This window comes from Trematomus bernacchii, unplaced genomic scaffold (assembly GCF_902827165.1).
Source record: "Trematomus bernacchii unplaced genomic scaffold, fTreBer1.1, whole genome shotgun sequence".
In the NCBI taxonomy this organism is placed as follows: Eukaryota; Metazoa; Chordata; class Actinopteri; order Perciformes; family Nototheniidae; genus Trematomus; species Trematomus bernacchii.
Genome location: NW_022987614.1, coordinates 165,001 through 178,108, shown reverse-complemented (window position 1 = coordinate 178,108; position 13,108 = coordinate 165,001). Strand labels below are relative to the sequence as shown.

At 41.2% G+C, this 13,108-nt stretch overlaps 1 protein-coding gene across 1 annotated transcript in view; it reads left to right on the top strand.

Annotated features, from left to right (window-relative positions):
* The window catches only part of LOC117483754 (neuropilin-1a-like), a 101,964-nt gene that overhangs the window by 40,347 nt on the left and 48,509 nt on the right, over positions 1-13,108 (top strand). Inside the window, 2 exon segments of the mRNA XM_034132103.1 lie at positions 6,749-6,976; positions 12,107-12,277. Of these exon segments, the coding sequence (XP_033987994.1) occupies positions 6,749-6,976; positions 12,107-12,277 (399 nt within the window).

Sequence of the window (13,108 nt, the reverse complement as noted above, 5' to 3'; positions counted from 1 at the left end):
GTTCTTATTGCAGCTCAAATTTAGCGAGCAGAGCTCTGAGCAGCTTCAGGCTTCGTTTTCAAAGCTGTAAACCAGTCAAGGAATGAATATTTAAAATGGCTTCCTGTTGGATCAACCTGACTTCCTTTTAAAGTATACTCTCTCACACCCAGTACAATGTCCTCTCACACACATACACTATCATTCTCTCTCACACACACTACTATACCCTAATATATACTACAATCCCTCTCTCACATACACTATCATTCTCTCACACACACACTACTATACCCTCATATGTACTACAATCCCTCTCTCACATACACTATCATTCTCTCACACACACACTACTATACCCTCATATATACTACAATCCCTCTCTCACATACACTATCATTCTCTCTCACACACACTACTATACCCTCATACATACTACAATTCCTCTCTCACATACACTATCATTCTCTCTCACACACACTACTATACCCTCATACATACTACAATTCCTCTCTCACATACACTATCATTCTTTCTCACACACAACGTTTCCTGTCTTGCATACACTACTAGAGTATTATATTCTAGTATGATGTGGTCTGTAAGTGGGAATAATAGTGTTTCTAAGAAAGTACAGTTTGGTATGTAAGTAAGTTTGATTTATGGCCCAGACAAAAGTGTGTGAAAGAGAGTATGATTGTGCGTGTAAAAGTGTTTAGCAATATGTATACAAGAGTTTAATGGTGTATGTGTGAGATTCTGATATTGTTTGTAAGACCAAGTATGAGTTGTGAGCTAGACGGCCTCTCATAGCTCTGCTTACACACACATACACACACACACACACACGCGCACACACACACAAAAACCTCAACTTCTCCTTTGTCTCTGCCTAGTTGTTTTATCCTCTGAGTTCAGATTGTTTTATTTGCATATCATATTGTATCAAATAGTAACCCTTAAAGTATGAGTAGTTGATAAATTCGAAATGTTAAATATGAGACATTTATAATATATATCTTTTGTATAAAAATAGTTAAGTGCTTTTAAAGATCAAAGGAAGAAACTATTCAGATACCAGTTTGGGAAATCATTTTGTCACAGTAGCTTGTAGACAACACAAGACAAACCTCTCTGTTGCATCACCCCTCCTCCTCTGCCTCCACTCAGCGTCTGTCATTATGTTGGAGAAACCCTTAAACACTACCACAGCCTTAAAGATAGTAATAGCTGGTAAATCTCCGGACTAATGAGCGTTGGTCTGTAAAGCTCTGGCACATCCGCCTCTCGTAAACATCAACGTAACCACAGCGGTGACTCCACCCTCTGCCGACCACACGGCACATATCATGTGTAAAAGATGAGCATCCTGGATCTATATTTGCACCAACTCTCTGGTTCATTGCAGGTTTTTAAAACCCAGAACACATGTCTCAGCGGTTCAGTCTCGACGGGGGACGATGGATGTTGTTTCTACTTTGAGCCGCGGCTGATTGAAGGGTCGCTGATAAAAGAGATGAAAGAAAGGAAGACGGATGGACAGAGAGTGAGAGAAGAGAGCGTCACTCGTGACACAATAAGAGATATGCTTAAACACACGATATGTTCAACGTCTTTGTGCAAACTATTTCCAATGTTGTCAACACATACAGTATGTACAGGGGACAACAGGTGCTAACGCGCTACAATGGCCCAGGACACTTCCATTAGCAGAAACCGATGCAAATATAAAAACTGAAATGTACAAACTGTCACTGCAAAACTTCGCTTAAATGTACGTTTTATCGGCTTATTTTAATCGCAGGATTCCTTCCAATATTCTTGCAGATCTACCGTAAGCTAGCTAGCTAAAGTAGCTAACCTAGTCATTTCAAATATTCTGACAAAACACTTCAAATAATGACACAGGCTATCACTGCCAAGAGAGACAGTTTGCCACCTTTATGATCCCTGAACTTAAAGGGGACCTATCATGCAAAATGCACTTTTGTACGTCTTTTATACATGAATATGTGTCCCCGGTGTTCCAGGGAACTCACCAAGTGTCAGAAAACACAACCCTCTCTATTTTCCTCCATACCCAAATCTCTAAAAAAGGGGCTGCAACGGATCTGATCAAAACTGATCCAGATTTGAACACTGTCCTGACGTCAGGACGGTGGCGCTATGGCTATTGGGCCAACTCCACCAATCAGGAGGAGACAGCCACGGACATTGCCGTTCGAAAGCGCTGGAGACGCTGTAGTACATATGCCAGGCCTCTAGATGGTGCTGTTCTCACAGAATCAGCCCTTGCAAAAACAGAGCTATAAATTGTCAAATAGAGTGAAATGAGGCATGGCTAAAATGCATGATCTGTTTGGTATTTTGAAAAAAAAAAAGTATAAATATGCCTTATATAGGTATGGTCCTACACTATATTATTCAAATATAGCATGATAGGTCCACTTTAAACAAATGCTCCGGTTCCTGCTGTGCGCGTCACTTTTTATTGTCCCTTTTTATTGTCACTTTTTATTGTCACTTTTTCCGTTGTGTTTTGAGCTTCTTGCAGCGTTTTGTATTTGCAGCTTTTCGTTTATGCATCGCTTTTAGAAATGGTTCACATGTTTCGTTGAGTTGGTAAACGCTTTTTCCTAAACGCTGCGCATGCTTTGTCAAGTTTTCTCCATTTGCGTGTGTTTTGGCACATTTGTGTTTTTGCATTTGCATCTGTCGGCCACCGTACATGTGGCACATTTGGCTTGCTTCATATTTTTTGGGAGCAACTTTGCCTTTTCGAGACGCGAGAATGTTCTTTGTTTCACCAAGAAAGTGATTATTTTGGGCTTTGGTGCAGATTCATTACAGATCAAATTAACTTTTGTAGTTAATTCAGCCACTGGCAAAGGAGTCATTTTTTATGATGCTAGAATTTGATTAAAAAGTCTTTACTTTTATGAGTCTATATTCATGAGTTATGCACTTGGTATTCAGGCTCTGAGTGGTTTACAGCGTTGTTAGTGCAGCGGTTTGTATTAAGCCAGCCATTTATTCCACTTCTTAAAGGCTTGTCTGCAGATCAAAAGGTGCTCTGTTGCTCCCATCCACAACATTTTGAAAAGGGTCAGCTGGTGCTCGGCACAAAAAAACACCCTACAGTGGCCCATGAGGTTCAATTCTCACATCTCTACTTTATAGCACAGAAAACGTGTTATTCGTTTGAGTTTTCAAGGATTTTTCTGCCCTGAAATCACATTCATTCGTGACCTTGATACATGCAGCATAGATTTCTCATGAGGAGTCGATTTACTCAACCCATCTGTACATTTCACACACACACACACACACACACACACACACACACACACACACACACACACACACACACACACACACACACGCGCGCACACACACACACACACACACACACACACACACGCGCGCACACACACGCACACACACACACACACACACACACACACACACACACACACACACACACACACACACACACACACACACACACACACAGAGATACACACACACATTGGAAAGTGTGCCAGCTGAGCAGGATCGAAGAGTCTGCCTCATATCCTCCGAATCATTCATCATGTCGCCCTTTTAATGACACCACCTGTGTCAACAGCAGGGGGTCCACTCCAAGTGTGTGTGTGTGTGTGTGTGTGTGTGTGTGTGTGTGTGTGTGTGTGTGTGTGTGTGTGTGTGTGTGTGTGTGTGTGTGTGTGTGTGTGTGTGTGTGTGGATTCATATTTACCGGCATGCTCAGATAACATGCTGGTCACATCTGGCCTGGCAACACACACACACACACACACACACACACACACACACACACACACACACACACACACACACACACACACACACACACAGCTCGTGCCTCCGAGGGATGCTTGACCCTCGTGTCGTCTTCCACCCACAGGGATCAGTCTCCGTCTCGTAAACATCGCTCTTGTCACTTTACAACGAGCGAGGTGTGAACTGCCAGCGGAAAGGTGACTGATGCGAGCCGACACGGAGATTTTCCACATCAACTGCGTGGATGTTACTGTGGAGAAAACAACAAAAACGACAATGACATAACAGCTGCTGCTCTGTTTGTTGTAGGGGTTTTGTTGATTTTAAAATGATTCATTTTGAAAGGGCTTTATGAAATCGTCTTACACCTTACAGGAGCATGGGATGCTTTCTAGGAAGTGTTAGGCTTTCTGCAACTACATTTGATGTTTTGTGTTTATGTTGTAACTGAAAGACATTATCTACAAAGTCTCTCTTGCGTAATGCTCTCTGTGCTTGTGTTACATCATGATCAAAGTCCCACAGTGCCAACATGGTACACATGAGCTCCATGGCAACCCTGCAAACATCCATGCTTCAAAACACGGTCTTTCTTTGTTGCAGATTCATGCATGGAAATCTCAGAACATGAAGATCAATACGTTAACTTAGCTTATGTCCAAATGCATGAAAGTTAGAGCAAAAAAAAATGTGTACCTTGTTACCAAGTGAAGAAGTAAATCTGGCAAAAATATACCTCGTTATATATCTTTAGAATTCAAGTCTTTACTCATTCAACATCCGGTTTAACAGGAATGAATGCGTTGTTCATGATTTAGCACAACAACCTCACACCATTCGGAAACAATGGTGAGATGAATATAAAAAGCTGAGATATTTTAACACAACACAGATGAGGGTTTTATCACCTGAAGGTGTTACGTGCAAAATGCATGAATGGAAGTGTGAGAAATGAAACATCATCCAAAAGGTGCAAAACAACAACAACGGATATCGTTTGTGTGGATTTGCTGTTGTTTAAGTAGGCAAGTAGAAGTGAATTTATGAAACCCTTTTCATGATCTGGGTTACTAATGCCCCTTTCACACCAAGGCTTTTCCCGTTCTAGCTCCGTGCTAGAGCTTTTCTGGTTCGGAACCGGTTCTTCGGTTCAGCTCCCGCTCTGTTCACACCGCTCAGAGCCCGACTGGTGCTGCGTCATCGTTTGCGTCATGACGTAACCGTTTGCGTGCCTGCTTCAACAATGGCCGATTGTATTGAAGCACTACTCGTTTTGGTTTTGCTCTGTTGAAATGAAATGGAAGAAATGGGACGACTTTACTACCAACTTTACAGTCGTTACATGCTACATTAAAAAGTTCTTTACAATCATGCTCCCCTCCAGCTTCCTCTGTACCTCTTCGGAAAGACCAGATTCCCAGCAGCTGGTCTCTTCAGTGGACCACTGCTGCTTGTTAAGTTTTAGGTTTTCCATCGTTGTGTACAAACTGGATAAAACGCGGGCTTTTTGTTGTTGTTAGAGGTTGATCCCGCCCCCGCCTCCGACGTAAGCGTGACGTATGTGGTGCTTGCTTTCTAGACCGACAACTTTTTGGTGCTTGGTGATGCCTCGGATTCCGGAGCTTAGAGGCGGCTCCGCTGCGGTGTGAAAAGGGAAAAACCGGTGCTTTTCAAGCTCCAGCTCCGAACCGGCCCTGGAACCGCGTTGGTGTGAAAGGGGCATGAGAGATTCTGGTGTCAAATTGAAGTCTTTGCAGACCATTTACATGCAAAAAAACCTATATAACCCTAACCCTGACCCTGACCCTAACACACTACAGGAAAGAGTAAACGCCCAAAAAGCAGGATAGGGATTCTTTAATCAAAGAGCATCAATAATAAAAAAGATCATCAAGAATGCCATTAGAGGAAAAATACATCTTCATTATATAAGTGCTAAACCTGAGATAACAACGTTAAATCCAAATTTAATCAAAGCTCAGATATTTGACTACTCACAGAAATGATGATGTTGTGGTTGAATAACTATGTAGTAGGGTAACGTGTGTGTGCACTCGTCTAATGAGCTAATCGGGTTGTTGTGTGTGTGTGTGTGTGTGTGTGTGTGTGTGTGTGTGTGTGTGTGTGTGTGTGTGTGTGTGTGTGTGTGTGTGTGTGTGTGTGTGTGTGTGTGTGTGTGTGTAATTGTTTGTTGTCTGTAAACAGCCTCTCAGTGTCTGGACTGTCAATAAACCCCCCCCCCCTCCAGTCACAACACAGACACAGACGGCTCCAACAATAAGGCCCCTGTGTGTCTGATTGACTGGAGGTGACATGAGTTTGGTCAATAAAATGTAACTTATGTTAAACGACAATCTGTTTCCCGGTCTTAAAGATTACATTTTCAGCCATTTTTTAAGCAATATTGTTTATTTATCAGAATCAGAATCAGGTTTTTTGCCAAGTAGTTTCACACATACAAGGAATTGGAATGGGTGTATTTGGAGCATACATAAACTCAATAAGAACATGTTTAAATACATTTTTATTTAAATTAATATAACATTTTACAAAAAAAGTAAGAATTTTCCTTATTGTTTTGGAGAAAATCTAGTTTTAAGACTCACAAGGACTCGGGCTACATAAATCTCTTCTAGTGAAGTTGTAAAAGTTTATCCGTCAAAGTTTCAGACGACCAAAATGGTGAAAAACGTAAGGTTTTATGTGCATTTCCAATACGTTTTTATAGTTTTTTTGCAGCAGGAAAGACTAAAATGTCAATAAAACAGACAATTTATTGAACAGAATCAATCAGTCAGGGTCTCAGCTTTCACTACCATCTCATTTTGCAGAGAGTCATTTAAATTGCAAGTGATGTGTGAACAGCGACCCTGGAGAGTTCACACCTCTGTCCAGGAGAGAATTAATCACTCTGTCCAAACACGTCCTGACACTTTTAAAAACTCTTCGATGTCTTCTGTCCTCGCAGGTCCAGAATGCTCCAGGAACTTTACGGCTCCCCGAGGCGTCATCAAGACACCGGGCTTCCCCGAGAAGTACCCCAACAACCTGGACTGCACCTTCATGATCTTCGCCCCCCAGATGTCTGAGATCGTGGTGGAGTTCGACAGCTTCGACATGGAGCCCGACACCACGCCGCCGCCGGGCGCGCTCTGCCGATACGACTGGCTGGAGATCTGGGACGGCTTCCCTGCAGGTGAGGAGAAACATTTGTTACTTTGGCATATATCAGCAACGAGAGAATATATTTACACTTTTAAGGAAAGTTAGAGAAACCCAGGCAGGGAGAAAAGAGAGGAACGCGATAAAAGTGTGTGTGTACCTTGTAATCTTTAATACTAGTTGAACATAACATTTTAACATTTGTATGTGTTTTTATGTGTTTCTAGTTATTGTGCTTTTTATCATATTTTTAATTATTGTTTATTATTTGACTTCCATTGTGTTATTTTATATTGTATGTATTCCCTGTACAGCACTTTGGTCAACTGAGGTTGTTTTAAATGTGCTATATACATAATTAAAGATGAGATTGTTAGGAAAACCTGGAAAATAAGTCAATCAGGCCAAATATACCCCGATAGTGGCTCAGTCAGTAGGGGCAGTGGCTCAGTCAGTAGGGGCTTGGACTCGGAGCTGTAGGGTTGCCGGTTCAAGTCCCCGACCAGACCTAAAATATGGAGTGTGGACTGCTACTTGGAGAGGTCCCAGTTCACCTCCTGGGCCCTGCCGTGGTGCCCTTGAGCAAGGCACCGGACATCCCCCTTCCCCCCTCACTCCCATTGCTCTCCGGGCGCTGTACAATAGTTGCCCACTGCTTCTAGTACTAGACTCCTGGTACTAGGATGGGTTAAAAGAGAGAACAAATGTCACTGTGTGTGACCACAATTCTATTCTATTAAATATCTTCAGAATTAAAGTCTTTACTCATTCAAGTAAAGTAAAAGATGAGATGAGAAAAGATAGCAAATCTGGAGTCAACATGATGTTTTAAAACTGAAAATATTAAGTGTTTTCACTGTTTTAATTTATGAAAAAATCTGCATGCAAATTTGTTATCATGGAAAACGCATTCCCCAACACAAAAAAGCATAATCTTTGCAAATAATGTTCAAGTTGAGAAGCATTTTAGGAGCTAAAAACCCTTTCTAAGAAGTGTATTCAAAAGCTAAAATATGACATCTCAAAGCGATCTATAAAAACGTGCATTATGGACATCTTTGCTAAAATGCTTATATTTGAGGGCATTTTATGAACTCCTCAGTCATTGTCTTGGGCCTCTGTTTCAGAAACACAATGTTATGGCTTAGGGACTTAACACTAAAACAGCTATAAGACTAGATGCACTCCCTATAGATAGAGCAGTGAGATCAAATGTAAGATGTCAGACAAAAATGTGAAAGAAAAGGAGGAGAAAACAGCGGGGCTGCTCCTCCTCAGGTGTCGGCTGGGAACAGGGGGAATGGGATGCAGATGCAAAAGATAAATATGGGGAGCTGTAAGAGAGACGAGGGGGAGGAGAAGCTCGAGATGGCTCCCCCCTGCAGATGTTGACAGAAAACAGGCAGAGACAAGGGAGGAGAAGGGAGGAGAAGGGAGGAGAACAAAGGAGAGAAGGCTTCCCTGCAGGTGGGAAGAGCTCGGATTGAGAGATGGAGGCGAAGGAGAGCAACGGGGGAAATAGACAAGACAAGATGAAGATATGGGATGAAGAAGAGGAAAGAGCAGGAAGGGATGTGTGTGTTTACATTTATTTTTGGGAGGCATATATCTGCAACTCGAGAATATATTTACACTTTTAAGGAAATGCCATCACAGCATATGAGACCCTGGCGTCTTCAGAAATCTTCCTTTTCTTGTATTTGGAGAATGAAATGAGAACAGCATGTTACCCTTCTGACTACTTGGTGTTGATATAGGAGATTTTAAATGGTTACTTTCTGACTGTTGCTTTGACTCAACAATACCCAAATGAAGCCTTGATACAATTTACCACCAATTCCATGTCCTTAAAGCCACCTACTGTAAAACAGGTTGTAGGCTAATGTCAATGCTACCGAATACTCAAATGTAACCAGGGGCGGACTGGCCATCAGGACGTTCGGGACGACGCACACCGGCTGGTACTTAAGTGGGCCGGTCGGATAAGTCACTAGCATCCCCCCCCCCCCCGTCGACAATTTACTAGCGGTAATTAGTTGCGGTACCGAGGTGGGCCGGCGGTACCGAAGTTTGTAGTCCCAGTAACCCTTGCTGCTCATTAGTTAGCTTGTTGCCATTTCAGGTGAAACTTTATATATTATTTTTTACTGTTATGACCTTATGCTCCCCATGTAAAGATCACAAACATGTAACAACTACTGTATTGGACGATAACGTAATTTTCCCTCCAAAAAACACGAGGTTCAAACTGTAAAACAAATATTCGACTCCCCTAAAGGTAGAAAAACAAATCCCACAACATTACCTCGGCCCGTTTGATCTGTCACGTCACATTCGAGCATTCAAAATAAAATGTTAAGTGCAACGTTGTGCAACATTTTAAATGTGATTAAGATTAACAATGGTGTTATAATAATTATAATTACTTTTACAACTTCTGAATATAACTCAACACTCAAAGCAGCCCTAATGACAATTGATGACCGATTGAATAGGATATCTGATTTGTTTCCCTCGTCTTATATCGTCTACGTATCGGACCAATATCAAACATTCCTGTTGTCATTTTTGCAATATACTAATTTATATAAATAGTTATCACCGCAATAAACCGTATTTAATTTTGTCTTAATTAATTTACATTATTTAATATCATATTCTATTGACATGTATATAGACTTTTTGCACTACTTTTTATTTTGTATTTTATTATATATGTTGCATTGTTGGAGGAGCTCAGGTCAGAATAATTTCATTGCCATTTCTACACTGTAGCTCTGTGCATATGGCAATAAAACCTTTGAATCCCTGGACCAGAACTTTTGGGGAAAATGAGTAACATACTTGAGCATGGAGTAGATTATACTCATTGTAGGCTTAGCTGTTACGTTAGTTTTTACTTGAAACACATGGAGGCAGGAAGTACTGAGAGAGACTCCTTCACAGCTTGCTCATTGTTCCCTCACCACCCTCACCACATTTGTAAAAAAAATCGTCTCTCTGCACGCATCCTGTTCGAACCCCTCTGTTCACTCCCCTCCCCTCGTATGGACAGCGTTTCTCAGCTTCCATTGTTGTCTAATTAGCCGTACAGTGTGCAGATAATAGGGAGAGCTGCATACCTTGGACAGCCTGAGTGCGCTGCCAGGATGCCCACAATACTCTCCGCTGTGCCCAAAGCTTTGCCTGATCGCTGCCAGGGAGGAGACTGGCATGGGAACATGAGGGAAAGACTGGCACAGGTATACAGACAGTGACACGCACTTTAAAGCTGCGCCAGCATACATAACATGCCAGGGCTTCTCCTGTCAGATGATGTGTGTGTGTGTGTGTGTGTGTGTGTGTGTGTGTGTGTGTGTGTGTGTGTGTGTGTGTGTGTGTGTGTGTGTGTGTGTGTGTGTGTGTGTGTGTGTGTGTGTGTGTGTGTGTGTGTGTGTGTGTGTGTGTGTGTGTGTGTGTGTGTGTGTGTGTGTGTGTGTGTGTGTGTGTGTGTGTGTGTGTGTGTGTGTGTGTGTGTGTGTGATGCAATAAGCCCTGTGCTCCTGTGTTTGCTGAGGGAACATGTGTGTCAGTGTGATAACAAAGCATCTCTGCAGTGGGGTGAAGACCAGGATGTAGTTTTTTCATCCCATCAAACGCATTCGCAATGTTAACACAAACACCAAACATTCCCAGAATGCACTGGTGGGTTTTTTTTCTTCTTTGAGAGCTGGAAATCAGTTCTTCAAAAGGATGTTTTTCTCCTGGTGGGATTGAATTAGAGAAAAATACATCAAAGGCTGAATATGTTATTTTTAATCCTTTTTAAATAATGAAGTATGTGCGTTTCTCTAGAAAAAAGAAAAAAAAGTAAAATAATTAACAATTTTAATATCCTAAATGTAACGTTTTTAAATGTTTCTTTGGTTTTTTACTAAATGTGGTGACTTATATACTAAAATAGTGTTTTTCAGTCACATTGCATACCTCAAATCGCTTTAAAAACACAGTAATGAGAAACCTTGAGAAAGCTATTTTTGTTTCTTTATCTCATATTTTTCAGATTTCCAAAAGATCTTCTTCTGCTCATTTCAGATATGACCATTTCCTAAATGAATGTAAATGCAGCCACATTGCTTGAAGGATGTTTTCCATTATATAGCTGATTGTATCTCCAACAGTCGGCCTTACAGCGAGTATATTTCACACTAACACAGATAAGACTAAATGTCAAAATGTAACCCATCACAGATTGGCGAATACACCTGCATTAAACCGTACCTGATAAACATAATCCTACAGATTAGTCAAAGCACAGCAGCTTCAACGTGATTTTCTTGTGTGTTTTTTGCCTCAAATTGTGAGATAAGTATCATTTTTGTAACTGTTACACAATTATCATAAGGAAATAGACTCTATCATTGAATTGTACGTCAGTTATTCCTTTGCAAGAAGTCTGGATGTCGAAATGTATTCACAACCTGGACTAAATGTTGTGAATGTGAGCGCTAACAGGACGACAAAACACACAGGTTTTAACACCCCTCACTCTCTTGATATGTATTCCTTGCTGCACCTGACATGATGTTATATATACAGTTTAAATATAGTGTGTGAATATAAGTGTAAGCAATATGCTGTGGTAATCAATGTTCCCGCTACCTCCCATCTACACCTTTTATTCCTGTATGAAAGGTGTCTCCTCGGTCCTGAGAGGTGAGACAGTGCAGCTGACAGGAGACAAACAGCTGCTCATTGTGTTGAGTTGTTCATCTGAATTGGGGTTCTTTTAGACTTCAGTTTGGTGTAGACAGGTTTGAAAAAAACACGTCTCAAGCCGGTGTGTTTTTCCTCTAAGTCACAAAACATTTCCCAGGACAGTGAGGGCAGAATGTATTAATATTAAAGTAACATTATGTATAAATGTGTCTGTTGATTGTGTATATATAGGTATGTTTTTATACATATTTCTATATATATTTGTATTTTGTATTCCTCTGGATTGTGGGAAACGGTATTTCCTTTGACTTTGAAAGGGACAAAATGAATAAGCAGTTGTTGAGTGATGAAGCTGACAATCTCCTTTTTTTCTCAACTCCCCTTCTCCATCTTTTCCCCCCATTTGTCTCTCGTCTTTCCCCCATTCTCCCTCCTCCTCCTCCTCCTCTTCCTCTTCCTCCCTCAGTTGGTCCCCACATTGGCCGTTATTGTGGCCCGACGTCCCCGGGCCGTGTGATCTCGTACACCGGCATCCTGTCCATGACCATCACCACGGACAACGCCATCGCCAGAGAGGGGTTCTCCGCCAACTACACCATCCGAGAGAGGATCCTCCCCCCGGGACACGAAGACGAGGGTGAGCATCTGGAGGAAGAGTGATGATGAGGAAGAGGAGGGTGGGGGGGGGGGAAGTGATGGGGAGGGTATACATGTCATCTGGAGAGCTGGTGGATTTTAAAGCAATATTTTTACTTCTTCAACATCAGAATCAGAAACAGGTTTATTACCAGGTAGGTTTACAACACAGATTGAGAACTAGAAAAATATTAAAAATAATACAAATATAGTAAAATATTATGTATTTTCTTGCCTTTTAAAGTATGAAATAATGCCTTTAGCAAGAGCTGGTATGGATTTTAAAGACATGTTTTCACTTCTTCAACATGTAATCAGCTGTTGTTGCTATTTTGATTCTGATTTAAAGATGTCCGACCCATACTAAATATTATGTTAAATTAACAATCATGAAAACTTGAAAACATTCAAATCCTCACATTTGTTGCGATTTGGTTTGACAATTATAATGGTTTTGAGTCCATTTACTCTACGCTTCATTTCAACAAATTGACTCAAAACCAGTATTTGTACCACTTAGCCATTTCATGTATTCTTCCTCCCCTCTGTCACAGTTAATTTCAGTATTGTTAAAGTTAATTCTCTGCATTTGAGGGCAAAACAGTGTAAATGTAGTCTCATCACATAGCAGTAACAGTTGTGATAAAAACTGCTTATAATTTCACCTCCTTTTAACTATTTTTGAACAAGTCACACAATGAAGGTATCATAAAGAGTTTCTCATGCTTGGTGATAGATAGAAATCTTATTCTAGTGTTGTGTTTGTTCTTGTCCACATGTCCTCTTAAAAAAGGACTGTGGTTTATCGGTTTACGTAGCAGGAAGGCCTGTA